The 16,789-nt window shown below is 39.4% G+C and overlaps 1 protein-coding gene and 1 long non-coding RNA gene across 5 annotated transcripts in view; one reads left to right on the top strand and one right to left on the bottom strand.

Annotated features, from left to right (window-relative positions):
• Positions 1-16,789, top strand: part of RHOBTB3 (Rho related BTB domain containing 3) — an 83,503-nt gene that overhangs the window by 29,893 nt on the left and 36,821 nt on the right. For all 4 annotated transcript variants that reach the window (XM_082458114.1, XM_082458115.1, XM_082458113.1 and 1 more), the window contains exons 7-10: positions 868-980; positions 4,023-4,143; positions 9,217-9,390; positions 12,293-12,459. In XM_082458114.1, coding sequence (XP_082314240.1) covers positions 868-980; positions 4,023-4,143; positions 9,217-9,390; positions 12,293-12,459 — 575 coding nt within the window. The remainder of the gene's footprint in view (positions 1-867; positions 981-4,022; positions 4,144-9,216; positions 9,391-12,292; positions 12,460-16,789) is intronic.
• Positions 13,512-16,784, bottom strand: LOC309659040. The gene is made up of 2 exons (XR_014262535.1): positions 16,306-16,784; positions 13,512-15,402 (listed from the first exon to the last, which is right to left on the bottom strand). It is a non-coding gene; the product is annotated as an uncharacterized lncRNA (long non-coding RNA).

The raw sequence follows: 16,789 nt of genomic DNA, 5'->3' as shown, positions 1-16,789 counted from the left end.
TTTTTAGGAGTTAGGACTTTCTGTAAGCCGTGGGATGGATAGGGGTAATCTCAAAATACACTTTTGGAAACTTATCAGCATTGATAACAAGATACATTTGATGGGGAAAAGGCCACCCAGGAGCAGAGAGGCTGGGTAGGAGGCTGCTGTAGGCCAAGTGAGAGGAGTGTTTGGGGAAAAGGGGAGCTTTTGCTGACCCTGTGTTTTGTAAGACACGGAGGAAAAGGAGCTGACAGAAGTGAAGTGAGCCTAGAAAGAGATGGCTTGAAAGTGGGTTGGGGTGAAAACAAGGGAGGAAGGGACCAGGTGGGGTGATTTTTTTCTAATGTCATGGTTGTGTAGCTCATCAGAAAATTATCAAGCTCCCTTCTTCAGGTTGGTTCTGTAGACTTGGCTATGGAACATCCTACTGTGACCCTGACAATGCATGAGACCTTCTGAATACATTCTGCTCCTCTGCCTGATGGTAGTCACTACTCTCCATGATGAATATGATTTAATCCAACCTTAGAAAGGACCACAACTACCTCTTACTCAGGGCAAGTAAATAATTTGGGTTTGGACCACTTGTGATGGGAACTCATATACTAGCCATTGCTGTTATCACTAGCTGATCACCTGCTATAAAGAGATAGTAGCTGTTCAGGAAGAAGGACTCCAGGTTTTGAGAAATAATTTAGGTGAAGGCAAACTTTTTTTTTTTTAATGTGAGAGCTGTTTAAATGTTTTAGTGTAATTACACGGATATATATTTGATAAATAAAAATTAAAAGAAAATACTAAAAAAAGGAACATTGATACCTAATAAAAGATTTATTTTTATTCCTGCTCTAACAGAAAATCCAATGTATATTAATTTGTTCACAGGCGCCTTCCAGTGGGAAGAATTGGAAGAAGATATCAGGAAGAAGTTGAAAGATTCTGGGGATGTTTCAAATGTAATTGAGAAAGTTAAATGCATTTTAAAAACACCAGGAAAGGTAAATTAGTTTATTGTAAGTTAGTTTACTTTGACTTTCTCTGAATTATAACTGATATACTATGGATGAATATACTGAGTCGTGAGGAGTGTCAATAATATATAGTTTTCCTTAAGTATATTTTTTCCATTTAAATATTTTAAATATAAACACATGATTTCTTGCTATCTCTGATTTTAATTCATGTAAGAATTCAAATATGTGTGAGTCATGTCTTTAAAATGTTGGTTTGTGAATTCCGTTCTCTGAGACATTCCCCTAGGGCTCTGGGAATATGCAATCTATGTCAAGAATGAAGGGCTGTTGAATTTGTCCAGTTACAGTTAAGCTTGCTGTGGGGGGATGCCTTCTCACTGCTCACGATTTCACTCCAAACAGCTTTCAGGTGCAAGGCAGTTTCTGTGTGTGTCTTTTTCAAGAGTTCCGAGAAATCTGTTTGACTAGGTAGACAGTTAAGGATTTGTTTCTCACCTAGTATAGATTTAAAATTATACATTAGGTTCAAAGATTATAAAAATGTAGACTTTGTATATGGTCATAAACTTGTACACATGAAAGCTCTAGTAACAGATTGTGCAGCGTCTATAAGGGCCTTAAAAGTAAGTTTGTTAAATTTTAAGATGACTACATTATACAGTTTAGCCAGTGTATTCTTATTTCAGATTCTGTGATAAACAAATTGGCTACAGTAGATAAAAAAGGTAAGTTGTGTGTAATGCTTAGCAGAATATAGGTTTATATTAACTGTAAAAAAAAAGATTATTTCTTTGATTTTTATACAGACGACTGTCAATTCTACAACCTAAGTTTATTAACAATTTAATATTTTAAAACTGCATCGACTTTTATAAAGACTCCCAACTATTCTTTAATTGAGAAAATGATCTCTCTTTTTTTTTTTTTTAACAAAGTAACATGGAATTAAGGGGCAAGACCTTTCTTTTCTTGTTTTAATAACACATTGAAGTAAGCACACAGAAGCTGTCCAGTTGTACAGGTGTATGGCAGGGTGGCAGCTCTTTTACAATCTAATTCAACTAAATAATGCTTTTGTAGAAATGTGCACATAAACTTGCATTCTGCTTTTCATAAGTTCCCTAGCTTAACTTGTTAATGGACCAGTGAAAATGTACATCTGTATTCTCTGCAAACTTCTGCCCTCCCATTTTTTTCAAATTCAAGACGTAGGTGGGAGTTCCCTGGTGGCCCAGTGGTTAGGATTTGGGCTTTCACTGCCATGGCCTGGGTTCAATCCCTGGTCGGGGAACTGAGATCCAACAAGCCTCATGGTGCAGCCAAAAAAAAAAAAAAAATTCGAGGCATAGGTGACAAGGAAATCTGTTACACAGATTCATAATTTGTATATATCCATACCTGAAATACATCTACATATATTCATGATGTACAAATTCATAAGCTTTATATAAATGGTTAGGATGGAAGTGTTGCCTTTTGTTCTAAACCTGAGCCTTTCCTTGGGTTGGATTCTGAACACAGTCATTCCTTTGAGTACCAAGAATAAAACAAATTCTTCTGGGGGAAGGGAAAGCTGGGGACTATATTATTCCATGAAATTGAACTAAATTCCCTCCTTTGCACAGGAGGACAGAAGATTTCTTCTGTGCTTTCTTCCTGTGCTTTCCCGGGGTAAGGGTCTCTCTCCTTCATCGAGTATTGGGAAGCAGGAAATAAACATTTAAATTGTGAGTCTGCCACAAATTACCTGTGGCTTTGAGTAAGTCTTCTCAGGGCTTTTTATAAAATGAGGGATAAACTGGCTGATTTCTAAAACCCCTGCTAGCTCTCAGGTTCTGGTGATGCTTTTTCACCGTTCCTCTCCTTTATGTGTGGCAGTCACCCAAACCCTCTCCAAGAGTTCCTTCAATGTGTATTAAAGTATATTGTGTGTAGGACCTGAGACTATAGGAGCAGGATTTGTATTATCCTGTTTTGGTTGTCTGTTTTGGTCATGGATGTCATTCTGGAGTGTATGTTCTTTGGGAGGAAGGATAACATTTTTTCCTTCTCGCCAAACATTTTAACTTCCCACCATAGTAGATTAACCCAGAGTGGGGAGTAGGTGCCGTTTATTCTTATTGCTAAAGTTGTATGCTTGATTATTTCTTAGGGATAAAGCTTTCTGAATTCCCTACCTAGCCAAGCAGAGGGTCAGAGTCTGACCCCAGGCTGAGGTTCTGAGCGTCAGCCAGGGAAATGGGTGATGGGTGAGGGAAGAGGAGCTGGCCCTCAGTTTCTGGGGTTGTCAGAAAGGATTGTCTGAAGGATCACAGAAAGGATAGACAAAGCACCAAATCCTGAGTGGAGAGCAGAGGAAGGCTGGAAACCCCCAGGTCAGAGATGGTGTTACTGGAGCCCGCCAGTTAGCAGTTGTGAGAGGACAGATAGGTGTGGTCACGGGACAGGTTCTCTAGAGCTCCAGATCATAGATGCAGTCAACCTTTGATGATCAAGATTCCAGCAATGACAGCTGTGGGCAGGAAAGATATTCAGGATTATAAATTTGCAGATTAAGACGGAGATGAATTAATCCATCACTCTCAGGTGTTTTAATGTTGGATCTAGTGAGCAGTAGGACGTGGTGTGATAGGTGAAAAATATGTTTTCTTAATTACAAATTAAGTTTTGTGTATATATTTTCTTAATTAGTGAATAAACAAGCAGGTTGTATATGCAAACATCTTGTACTAGGTGTTCATATGAGATTGCACTACTGTTGTCTGTTTCCCAGTTAACAAAAGTCCGTGGGGATTCAGGACCCCACAGCTTCTCAGCTGTAGAGTCGAGTTTTCACTTAGCCAATTCCTTCACCGCTGTGAGTGCTGCATAGGGCAGTGTTGCTCATTGACAGGTAGCAGATGTAGTTCTTGATGGTAAGTTTCCGTGAAAGCTGTGATCAGAGATGCCATAGAGGAGGTAATCATTACTTCTTTAGACATTTAGCACAGTTTTCCAAATTCTCTAGGCAAATTACCAAAGCATATTGTATAACATTTCCCCTTGTATTTTTATTTTTCCTTATAGTTTAATTGCCTGAGGAACTGCAAAACCTATCAAGCCAGAAAACCTCTGTGGTTTTATAACACTTCCCTCAAGTTTTTCCTTAATAAACCAATGCTTGCTGATGTTGTCTTCGAAATACAAGGTATAGTTCAATTTTTACAAAGTTCATTATTCATTTTTATTTCTTGTTTTCTTACCTAACTTTCTATTTCAGCTTCGAATATTTTGGGTGAAGGAATGACTGTTCTCTATTGTAGGATGTAGATTAACACGGCTTGAATTTCTACAAAAATTTTCTAGGGAAATGAGATATTTTATTAAAATAAGAAAAGAAATGTATATATTTTTTTCCTTATTTTTATTTCCTTACCCAATGCTTCATTAACTTTTAGGCACCAGCAAGGGATGGGGTGATCTGTAATATCGCCCCCTTGTATATTTTTGTTTGTGTGTTTCTTTAAGATCCTAGTTTTTGAATCATCTGAAACCAGCCCCCTTAACATTATATTACCTCTAGTTTATTTTTTCAGCTCTCTTAATTGAGCAAAAGGAACTAGTCTGGTTGAGGGTCGTGCCTGGCTTACATCAGGCATCTGTAGATATTGCTACATTTTCTCCTTATGGCACTGAGAATTACCACCGGAGCAGCAGAGAGCTGCTTTTTATCTCTGTAGCAAAGTAATGCTACCTAATTTTAATAAACATGAGCTGTTTTAATGCCCATTATTGATTATTCGCTTGGATACTTTGGTCACTTTAGTAGATTGAAAGCATAGTATTAAAAATGAATTGTGAAATACCTTCAATTATGCAAGAAGACTAGAAGGAGTTGTTTCAGATGACTTAAGTAGCACTTCAGATGGGCTATTACCAAAAGGAAGATATAATTTAATTTTATGGTAGAAATGTATGGCAGCTAACAGTAATTTACTTTTTAAAAATTTTCCCCAGAAAGATCGTTTTACTTGTAACTCTGCTCACTTGCCAAGACAAACAGTGAATTGGAAACTTTCCAAGGTGCGTTTGGCTAAGCTACTGTTAGTAGCTGCAATGTGAGCGTGGGCCACTGAGAATGGGACAGTGAGTGACCTTGAAATTATATAAAAAATGATTTGGTAAAAAGAAAGCTAACAAGGGACTAAATTTGCTTATAATTTGCATAGGAAGCACTGACACCAAACATTGTTAGTGTAACCTACTGAAAAGATTTTCATGGGGAATATTTAATGCATGAAAATATATGTTGTGTTAAGAGAAAAGAAACAGCAGTGATGTGGAGAATCCTTTCTCATAGTCTTTTGCTTTTCTTCCATGATTCCACCTACTGACCCTTTGCAGGCACCTGCTCACACCCCACCTTTGCAGACGCTGGATCTGCAAGGGTTCCTTGTAATGCCTGTGCTGATGCTGAATGGCAGCTGCTCTAGTGCCCTTTGTAGCCTCCTCAGCTCAACAGCCAAGGCCTCCAAGGGAATCAGGAGCAGAGAGAAGCAGGAATGGGTGGAAGCAGGGTCCAGCAACAGCTTCTCTGCCATCAGCTGGAGGAGAGGCAAACTGAGCTCTGAGGAGTGTGGGGAGGGCAGCTTCCAGAGTGTAGAAGCAGCAGTGTTGTCTGCTCTGGAGGAGGGTGTGGAGCCCTAGCTCTAGCCTTGGCTTTGCCTTCCAACCAGTGTGTGTCCTTGGGCAAGTCCTTAATATGTCTGGCCTTGAGTCTTCTCATTTGTAAAGTGGAGAAAGTGAACCATGTAGATTCTAAAAGATCCTTTTTAGTGTTAAGCTTGATGAGATGATAGTAACAGACCAGGTCAGGGTCTTGCTTGGATGCATATTTACTATATAATAGGTTTTGTTGTGTTACTTTACATTTCTGATCCTCTGTTTCCTCACCTATAAAATGGGGATACTAGTTTCTACCTGGGAGAGTGGTGAGTGGTCTTGGAGATGGAGATGGTGCATATAAAGGTGTGTTTAGAGGCCTGACGGGCAGACTCCACTATGCTCCCCCTACAATGGCATCCAACACTGGTGGATCACTGCTTTTTTTGTGTGCTGAACCGAGGACTGCAGCAAATCCTTTTTAAAAAATGTTCCAGGGCTTCCCTGGTGGCGCAGTGGTTGAGAATCTGCCTGCTAATGCAGGGGACACGGGTTCGAGCCCTGGTCTGGGAAGATCCCACGTGCCGCGGAGCAACTAGGCCCGTGAGCCACAACTACTGAGCGTCTGGAGCCTGTGCTCCGCAACAAGAGAGGCCGCGATAGTGAGAGGCCCGCGCACCGCGATGAAGAGTGGCCCCCCGCTTGCCACAACTAGAGAAAGCCCTCGCACAGAAACGAAGACCCAACACAGCCCAAAATAAATTAATTAATTAATTAAAAAAAAAATGTTCCAGGCATCACTGACAACTGGCTGGAGTTGACATGGGATATAAAACCTATTTACTATCCCTGAAGTAAATAGTCATCAAATATATACATATACAAATATATATATATATACACACACAAATATATGTGTGTGTGTGTGTGTGTGTGTGTGTGTATATATATATATATATATATATATATATATATAAAACTACCACCCACAATTTGTTGTTTGAGTTTGTATCTTTTTCCATTAAATACTTTTAAAAAAGCAGCTCTAAAACTAGTCATGGTAAACTTTTGGATCTGATGTAGAAAGGTATGTTTCCTTTTGACATTTGAATCTGTGCCTTGTGAAAAATACTTTTACAGAGTTATATTCTGTCTTGTTTACTTAGTACATATTCTAAATCTCTCTTGAGCTAGGCAGGTTTCCTGTTTTCAGAATAAAACAAAAAATGATTCTAAAAATTTCGTTTTTGAAACTTGGCAAGTAGTGTGAAGAAGGTATGACAAATGTAGTATTTTATTTTAGTATATAAAAAAACAAAGATCCTTGATGATCTGTGCAAAGTTACTAGAAACTTGGGCTTTTAAATTTTGTTTCACTCTTAAAACTCTTTTCCTTAAAAAAAATTCTTCAAAAACAATAACAGTTAAATACTCCAAAGGAAAGTTACTTTAGGCCTTGACATTTTGAAAGGACATGTTTATCTCTTAGCTTGAAAATTGATGTTTTTTTCCCCCTAGTAATTCTTCAGCTCTATCCTATTGCTGTTGCATAAATAATCGTTGCATTCTTTTCATTCAGCATGTTTTATACAGTGCTTATACATTTATACAGTTCATATACAATGTTTAAAACTGTGACTATACTGAGGTATTGTATTACAGTTTCACAATAGAACAATTTATAACACCAAAACAGTAGTGAAAAGGTGAGAAACAGAAATGGATGTTTTCTTGGAGGTATAATGGTTTTTCAAACTACATTCGAAGCTTGAAATGGGCTTTGAAAATGCTTTAAGGTACTGACTGTTTTGTTGCTGGTTTTGTAACTTTGTTGTAACTACATTATCAATGGAAAATTTCTGTTAAAATTTCAAGGTTACCCAGCAAGCTTCGTTCCCATCTACTACTATCTACTAGGTATTTTCTTGCCAATCTTAAATCCCTCTGCTTAATCCAAATGATGGGTTATCTAGTTTGTTTAAGCCATACTTCTAATTTTCTTTTTCTTTTTTTCATGGTTCCCTATTTAAGATTTTAAGACTAAAGTTACAAGTCAAATAACATCGCCTGTTTGAATTCCTTTTCAATTGCCGTGTACAAATATATCCAGCATGCTTTAGTTATGGAAACTGGTTATCCCCCGGAGATGGACACTGTAACCTTGAGGGCAGGTGACCTAAAGGCAAAGAGGCAGAGAGGAAGGGGAAGGGGCTGAGAGGGGAGGCTGCCTGCTCGTAGGTGTGAGGACCTGGGAAGAGAGCTCCTGTGGCTTCTCCCTGCTCCCTCCTGGGGGAGGTGCGCCTGTGTGGGTGACAGTACCAAGCAGGGAGCTCAGAACTGGCACTGTCCAGCGTTGCGTATGCATCCTGAGGGATTATTGGTTTTGGAGAAAGTCACTGGGTTTACGTGGAACTTTTTTCTCCTTTTTCTGAGCCAGAAGATGTTTTGCATGGATTTCAAGAGGATGAAGAACAGTAATTGTAAATATTTTGGAGAAGAATATATGTCCCTGAGAAGTATGAGATTTAGGGGCTGCCAGGTGAAGACTCTTGGGCAGAGCAGAGTGGTCTGGCTCATAGTGTTACTTTCTGGAAAGGCACAGTTTTGTCACTTACACTGGCGGTGGTGTCTTCCACCAAACTAAAAGCTTGGCTACTCCAAAGCAGGGTAGCTCCGTGTTTCTCATCTTTGTACCAAACACGGTGATTGGCACATGGTGGATGCTTGGTGATGATCTGTTGATCTGATCTAGACTGAACTGAGGGCTCACTATGGGTTCATGGTTTCCTAAGGTGGTGGGAGTGGTAAGAACTGCTTCTCCACCTGTGAGCCCTGGGCCGCATGCGTCCCATCTGGCATTGCCTTGGTGCGGTGGCTCAGTAGCTGGAGAGCTTAGCAAGCTTTCACTGGATAGTCGGTTTAGTTTAATGAGCTTCAGTGAGGGGTGTAGACTGAGGGGCCTTTAAAACTGAAAGCCGCTCTGGCGCTCCCACAAGCAGGCAGGCGTTGTTCATTTAGGAAAGAGTTTCCCGTGGAGGTCGTATGACAGGGAGGAAGCAGGGGACTAGGTCATCCCCATCCACGTCACCCATAAAGTCTGAAATGCTCCCCTTGGCCCCAGAAGAGATTCCCTTGCCATTCCTGCTGTGATCTATGGACTACTTAGGCTAAGGATGTTTACTGTTTCTGATACAGGGAAGCCCAGCCAGGACTATACTGTGAGTAATGGTTGTATTTTCTTCTGAGACACATGGGCAGGGGAGGGTGGTGGTGTCTCAAGCCAATTGCAAAGAATAGATGTTTCATGATAAAAAGACATTAAGCAAAATATTGCATTTCAGTGTTTCTGTCTTCAGGAAATAAAAACTAAGTAACAAATAATTGCCTGACTTGCAAATTGTTGGTTTCAAAGTCAACTTTTGAACTCTTAATTTTTCAATTTATTTTAAAACTACAAAGTCTCCAAAGTTTAATACAGGGTATCACACCCACGTCTGGTTTCTGAATATCAGCTTAGCCGTGCCTACTGCAATACCATTCTAATTAGAAGGAAAATTGCTAGAACAATAACTCTGCAAGTTTATCTCCCTTAGCTTTGTTTCCCTGTCGAACCTTACAGGTACGACGGTGCCAGCCCACAGGGCCGTCCTGGTGGCCCGGTGTGAAGTGATGGCAGCCATGTTTAATGGGAATTACATGGAAGCAAAGAGTGTTCTGATTCCAGTTTATGGTGTTTCCAAAGAGACTTTCTTGTCATTCTTAGAATACCTATACACAGACTCCTGTTGCCCAGGTGAGCCATTATGAATGTTAGATAGACTCTCATAACTCTTTCTTTCCTGATAACCCATTTTGAGAAATTGCTTTCTATGAAATCTCTTTTCGTTTAAGGTGTATGAGAGTTGACGTCATGGAATGTGCCAATAAGCAGGTGGAGGTGATTTGGGGACAACAGTGAACTTTCAGTCAGTTCACGTGGAAGAGCAGAGACTGGGTACCTCTTCTGGGCACTCAGACCCTGCGATAAGTTCACATGTCCCAGCCAGCACCAACAGCATGCTGATCACTGTAGGCACCCTGGAAATGGAGGTGTCTTGTGGTACCCAGTGGCTACTTCACTTCTACACACCGGAGCAGAGAGCTCCTTAGAACACTGTCCTTTCATGAGGAGAAGAGGGCTGGGCAGCTGCTGTTATGGCTCTGACTTCTGTTTGAGGCACTTTAAGGAATTTCAATATTCTGAGACTCCTTTGGTCATCCCTCTGGCCCAGAGGATGGGCTTTTTCTGACTTTTATTAAAAAACTTAAAAAGTCTGACTTTTCCTGACTTCTCCTAGAGTCAGACTCCTAAAGCTGACTTATCCAAAAACTTTTCGTAAATGGTTTAGAATGCTCAGTGGACTGTAGGATTTATTTTCCTACTCACCATTAACTAGGAACTGTCTATGGCAGCTTCAGGTTGGAACAGATCTTGCAGGTTTCCTGTAAGCTGGAGGCACTTTGGAGAAATTGTAGAATCCTTTCAACAGGCCTGGAGCCTTGGGATGCAGGCGTGGAAGCCCATTTTAATTAGTCTTTGTCCTTTCGCCACCAGATGGCTCCCACCACAAACACAACTAGAATAAGCCCGTGGTGGCTTAGTCCAGGAGCCTGAGACCTTGGTTACAGAACCTGGCCAAGAAACTACACATTTCAGACCATACCTGTCTTCAGGCTTACTGCTTTAATTTTAGATTTGGAAGACTTCCAATGTTCGTTATTGAAATCTCCTAAGTTTTAAACAAGTCATGAGCCCTCTAGTGAAAAGTTTTAGAAGTTCCAGAACAGAACATTCTTTTAATTGAATTAATTATGGTCTTGCAGCTTTCTATAGAGTATTTTGGAGCCAGTTACAAAACCAGTGTTAAAGACTGGCTTATCATTTCTGTTTAATAAAAATGAAATCATTGGACTTCCCTGGTGGCGTGGTGGTTAAGAATCCGCCTGCCAATGCAGGGGACACGGGTTCGAGCCTTGGTCCAGGAAGATCCCACATGCCGCAGAGCAGCTAAGCCTGTGCGCCACAACTACTGAACCTGCGCTCTAGAGCCCGCGAGCCACAACTACTGAAGTCTGCGTGCTCTAGGACCCACGTGCCACAACTAGTGAGCCTGCGTGCTGCAACTGCTGAAGCCCACGTGCCTAGAGCCTGTGTTCTGCAACAGGAGAAGCCACCGCAATGAGAAGACCGTGCACCACAATGAAGGGTAGCCCCCGCTCGCCGCAACTAGAGAAAACCTGCACACAGCGACGAAGAGCCAACGCAGCCAAAAAAAAAAAAAGACATCATTGATTCTTATCAGAACGTGTGTTATTGTGTATTTTATTATTTCAGTATTGGCAAATTTATATATTAAATTTAAAAATTTGACCAGTTTTGAAATAATAAGGAAATTTGGTTTCTTAATCATCCTCTCACTAGAGTAATTGAAGCTTTGGATTTTAAGTTTTATCTTACTAATTAGAAAAAATGCTCAGAAAAGCAATAATAACTATAAGACAAAACACTTTAAAAATTGGTAAAAGGTGAAGGTGTGTGTGTGGGAGGGAAATGAGTCAAAATGAATAATCAAAAAATTAAGCTGGATACTGGAAAATTTGCATTGGGAAAATTGCAGAAAGAAAAATAATCTATTCATTATGATAAATAGTTATCATACACGCTCTTCTTGGTTCCTAGCTACAAAGAATGTAAGGAGTTTAAAGAGGGACAAGAAAGAATTACAGAGAAGTGTTAAAAAAACAAATAAAAAAACCTTGGTGACTGCCAGAGGTTGAGGGAAAGGGGAAGTGGGGAGTTAGTGCTTAATGAGTGCAGAGTTTCAGTTGGGGAAGAAGAAAAAGGTTTTGGAGAAGGTAGTGGTGATGGTTACACAACAACGTGAATGTACTTAATGCCACTAAACTTTACACTTAAAACTGATTAATGCTAGGGACTTCCCTGGTGGTGCACTGGTAAAGAATCCACCTTCCAATGCAGGGGACGCAGCTTGGATCCCTGGTCGGGGAACTAAGATCCCACGTGCTGCGGGGCAACTAAACCCTGCGCCTCAACTAGAGAGCCTGCGTGCTGCAAACTACAGGGCCCACGTGCCTTGGAGCCTGTGCGCCACAACTAGAGAGAGAGAACCCACACACTACCACTAGAGAGAAGCCTGCGCACCACAACAAAAGATCCCACATGCCGCAACAAAGACCCGATGCAGCCAAAAAATAAATTAAAAAAAAAAAAAAAGATTAATGGTAAATTTTATGTTATGTTTATTTTACCACAATAAAAACAAAACAAACAAACCTGGGGACTAAAGCCAGAAGAAGAAAAATTGCAAGGATTTAGTATAGCTAGCAGACAGAATTACCCAGTAGCCCTGGAGTTGATTATTAAGTGCAATTGTAGAATCTCTTTCTCTGGAGAATTAAAAACAACAACAACAGATTCACTTCTGTGTGTGAAGGCTTGAATAAATTCCTTTTAAAGTGGAGTAATAGTTTAGATTGCTGACTTACCCCTTCAAGGCTTTTTTAGGCATTCTATTCTACATTGGATGATATTGTCAGCATTTTTTGGTTTTTGTTTTTTTGTTGTTGTTTTGTTTCTAGGTCATAAAAGAAATGGTTTTATGGTCCTTTTTCTCTTATCTCCCTTCTTGCATCAGCTGGCATTTTCCAGGCGATGTGTCTCCTGATCTGTGCAGAGATGTACCAAGTGTCCAGGCTGCAGCACATCTGTGAGCTGTTCATCATTACACAGCTGCAAAGCATGCCAAGCCGGGAACTGGCATCTATGAACCTCGATATAGTCGACCTGCTCAAAAAAGCCAAGGTAACTGGCCCTATGTATCTGGTTGTTTGATTTTTTAAAAAATATTACAAAAATTATATTACTTCACTCATTTTTTCTGTTCATTAAGAGATATATTAGTGCTTGTCTTACTTTGGAAATTTGGCTAAATGAAGTAAATGTGCCCTCACAACAATTTCTGCAGCTAGATAATTTTGAAGCATAGTGTTTTTGAGCAGTCCCTTTCTAAGGAGGTAGGATTTGCCAATACAGAATTTTTTTCAACTGAATGGTGGCCCTTATTAGCGTCAGTTGAGTGTGGTGCTGTATTATTTTGTATAGGCATTATAGAAAACAGAATTTACATTGAATTTCCCTCAGATGATCACATCTTAGGGTTCCTGAATGGAAAATGACAGGATTGGTCCATACATACTGATAGAGATGGTTACGCAGAACTCATTTATTTGTTTGTTCGTTCATTCCTTCGTTCATTCATTCACTTCACGAGCATGTTTTACAGTTCTGGTTGTTTGTAGGAGGTATTGGTGTACTTCATCAATTCTTTCAAACACCTTTTGTTGAAATGTCTCATTGTACGAGGAGTTATCCTGCCATTCCATTGCCTGCCCTAAGACAGTTGTAGGGTTGCAGCAGTCATGGCACAGTGATGGGTACTGAACTTGCATTAAGCTGAACCTTCTAAGTCTTTTTCATAGGAATATATTTGATCCATTGTTACAGACGATGAGGACTTTGTAAAATATTATCTGGCATACAACATATTGACTGTCCCTGTGAACTTTGATATCCAGAATTAGGAAAATATGACAAATTTGTCTTCACCCAAGTTGCTAAAATAGAGCCATGTAATGGGGCAAAGGACTGACTCTGTAACAGCTAAAAGCTTGCCTCCACGCTGAGATGAATTTATTAATCAATATATCTATTGCTCAGAATGGAAGGGAATTCATTTAAAGCACCTAGGTCTTCTCTTATTATCTCCATAACTATTTTGGAGTTCATTTCTCTCATAATCAAGTCTTCATATCATATGTATTTAATGTTAGGGAAAAAAATTTTTTTTAAATGAGTAACCTTAATCTCTCTTTGTAATATAATTACATTGAACTTGGGATTAGTAGCTATTCTCTAGATTTAAAAATTCTTTTTATTTTTTCTCGCATTTTTACAACCTCATTCTTTTTTTTTTTTTTTTTTTTTTTGGCCGCGTTGGGTCTTTGTTTCAGTACATAGGCTTCTCTTGTGGAGCACGGGCTCTAGGCACGTGGGCTTCAGTAGTTGCAGCACACAGGCTCAGTAGTTGCAGCATGTGGGCTTCAGTAGTTGTGGCGCGTGGGCTCAGTAGTTGTGCCGCGTGGGCTCTAGAGCGCAGGCTCAGTAGTTGTGGTGCACGGGCTTAGTTGCTCCATGGCATGTGGGATCTTCCTGGACCAGGGATTGAACCAGTGTCCCCTGCATTGGCAGGAGGATTCTTAACCATGGCGCCACCAGGGAAGTCCCTCCTGCATTTTTGATGTATCATTTTCGTACATTCTAACAAGTCTGTCATACTTTTAAAAAATGGGCACAAGCTTTTCTTTCCTTATCTTGTAGTATCCTTTTACATAGTTCCCGCATAAGAGAACTTCCTACTTGGTTGCACTGATTTCTTTAAGTGCCCCCCCAAACACACACACGCACACACAATTCCTCATTAGCGTCATTTATGATTGTATTGTCAGAAATTCTTCCTGACCTGTATTCCCTGAATGCGTGGTTTCTATGTGATTATCCTTCTTTCTCCCTTTGAATTTTAAAAGTCTGAGATACCAGCTTTTCTTGAATTTTACTATTTGTTTCTGAAGACTTTTCTGTTTGCTAAGATTAAGCCTACCTTTACCGGTTTTCCTTTAGTCTATTCCTGGTGGTCCCTAATTTGCCAATTATGAATCACAGAAACAGGATGATTTTCTTCCTGTTTGAAGTTCTTAGCTTGAGGTTCAACTTCGCCAGCCAGTTCATCTGTTGGTCAAACTTTAGTTAACCTTTCCCTCATTGCTTCTCTGACTTCTAGGAGGTGAAATTGTCTTTCGGCAGAATTAGATTTCCAGTAGCTCTCTGAATAATTGAAATTTCCAATCCCTCTATCATCTCTGCCAGTTTTGTATTGTGTATCAGGAAAGCATCATTCATACTTTTGATACAAATAAGCAGTTTTGATACAGATGAGCTGGAACTCTCCTTTAACCTCTCTCAGTTCTTTACCATGATTCTACCTTCAGGTTCATATGTTTCCATCACGTTGAAATCTTAACACGCAACAGAGGCTTTTTTCCCTTAATCAGATCAGTTCCTTTGGATTGAGGTAGAGATTTCCTTATTCCTCCTCCCCTTTAAACCTTATCTTGGCAAACTTTGGTGATTCCTATGAAGTCCTGTTTACTCTCATATTTAAGTTTTAACTCAAATTCTTGCTTATAATCTGTGCATTTAATATTTGGCTTCTTCAGGCCACCCGTTTTGTTTCTGACCTTTTCCTTGTGAGTTTTGGGGTACTTTTTCCACCATTATTATTCTTCACAGGGCTGTTAAATGCTGTAGCATTTGGTTTATGGTATTTTTTAAAATTTCTTTTAAAAATTCTGTTGTTTATTTCAGTTTAAACTGTCTTCTCAAGTCAGCACATATTCTTCCAAAAATGTAGTTTTTCCAGTGGGATGCATTCCATCTCTTGCCAAGAGCCCACAATTATGAAACCTTAAATCTTATTCAAAAATAAAATTCTGCATTTGAACCATGTTTTTATAGCCAGCTATTCATTTCTGTGGTCTCCCTCTCTTTCGAAGTCACAGCCCTTAGGCAGTGTTCTGAACGTCTGTTGGTAGGTTTTCTCCTCTGGGTTAACCATCTAGTAGTGCTGGTGGCTTCTGTTAAAATAGCTCCACATTCTTGCTCTGTTCCCTTGAGATCACTCATATTCATCTGCTAAAACATAAAGTGAAGAAAGATTGTTAATATGTGATGTGGTATTAGATGAACCATGACGTCTCTTACAATTCAAAAATTCTGAGTTTGTATAATTAAGATCAAAGGGACCTGTGAATTTACATGTAAAATATTCACACATTATAACTTTTAAAAAGAGTGATACTTGAGTTTCATTCTTAAGATTTGAGATTACAAATCTGTCTTCAATTTAGCATTACTTATTGCTTCTATACTATTTTTGAATGTCCTTAAAAGAGCTATATTTAGCCTAAAGGTGGAAACAACCTAAATGTCCATCAACAGATGAATGAATAAACAAAATGTGGTATATACATACAATGGAATATTACTCAGCCTTAAAAAGGAATGGAATTTTAATGCACGCTGCAGCATGAATGAACCTTATGCTAAGTAAAATAAACCAGTCAGAAAAAGGACAAACATTGTATAATTTTGTATAACTTGTATAACTTATATGAGGTACCTGGAATAGCCAAATTCATAGAAAATAGAATAGTGGTTACCAGAGCCTGGGAGTAGGAGGAAAGGGGAGTTATTGTTTAACTGTACACGTAAAGATGGTTAAAATGGTAAGTTTTATGTTATGTATATTTTACCACAGTAATAATAAAAGAACTATACTCATGTTCCTAAGTTGCCTGCCAGCATGCTACTGTAATCTGAATTGCGTGGTTAGATGGATTAGTGAGTGTCACTGGGTTGGCACCGAGGTAATGATGTCATGGCCAAGTTTCTGAGTTTCCCTTCCATTAGCTGTTGGAATTCAGGATGATAAATGTGCTGGAAATCCTGCTCAGTGTAACAGTACATCCCAGTTAAAAGCAGTTATTCAGACATAACCTTCTTATAGAAATAATTACATGTGGAAACCCATACCCTTAGATTGATGATATTTCCTCCTCAAAATATTCTTTGGTTTTCTCTGCAGGTGAATTTGTTGAGATATTGCCAGATGTATACCTTTGCTAACCATAATCTTCTCTCTGCTACACAGATATAAGTCCAGTTAGTGAAGGCCATGACCTTAGATGAAAAGCTTAAATGGAAGTCCTCAAGAACCTCTAGTAGTCTTTGTTACCCACAGATGCAACCATGAATCTGCTTAAAGACATTCAGCCACTATGGCAGCCGTAGCTTGTTCTTCATTTGATTTGGTTTCTTCATTGATGTGATTTTATTATTATTCGTTAATAATGCTCCCTTTTCCTTTCTGCTGTCAGAGTAGACTGAAGGCTGAATCATATACAGACACATTAAACGTGGAATTGGGCCCTCCGTGAGTTCTCCTGGACCATTCTCTCGATCTAATCATCATGTTTATGGTCATTATGTACCATATTGTTTCACTTTCCATTTTTCT

The sequence above is a fragment of the Balaenoptera physalus genome (assembly GCF_965194825.1).
Source record: "Balaenoptera physalus genome assembly, chromosome: 3".
NCBI classification, from domain to species: domain Eukaryota; kingdom Metazoa; phylum Chordata; class Mammalia; order Artiodactyla; family Balaenopteridae; genus Balaenoptera; species Balaenoptera physalus.
The sequence above is the reverse complement of the archived record's forward strand: the minus strand, read 5'-3'. Positions and strand labels throughout refer to the sequence as shown.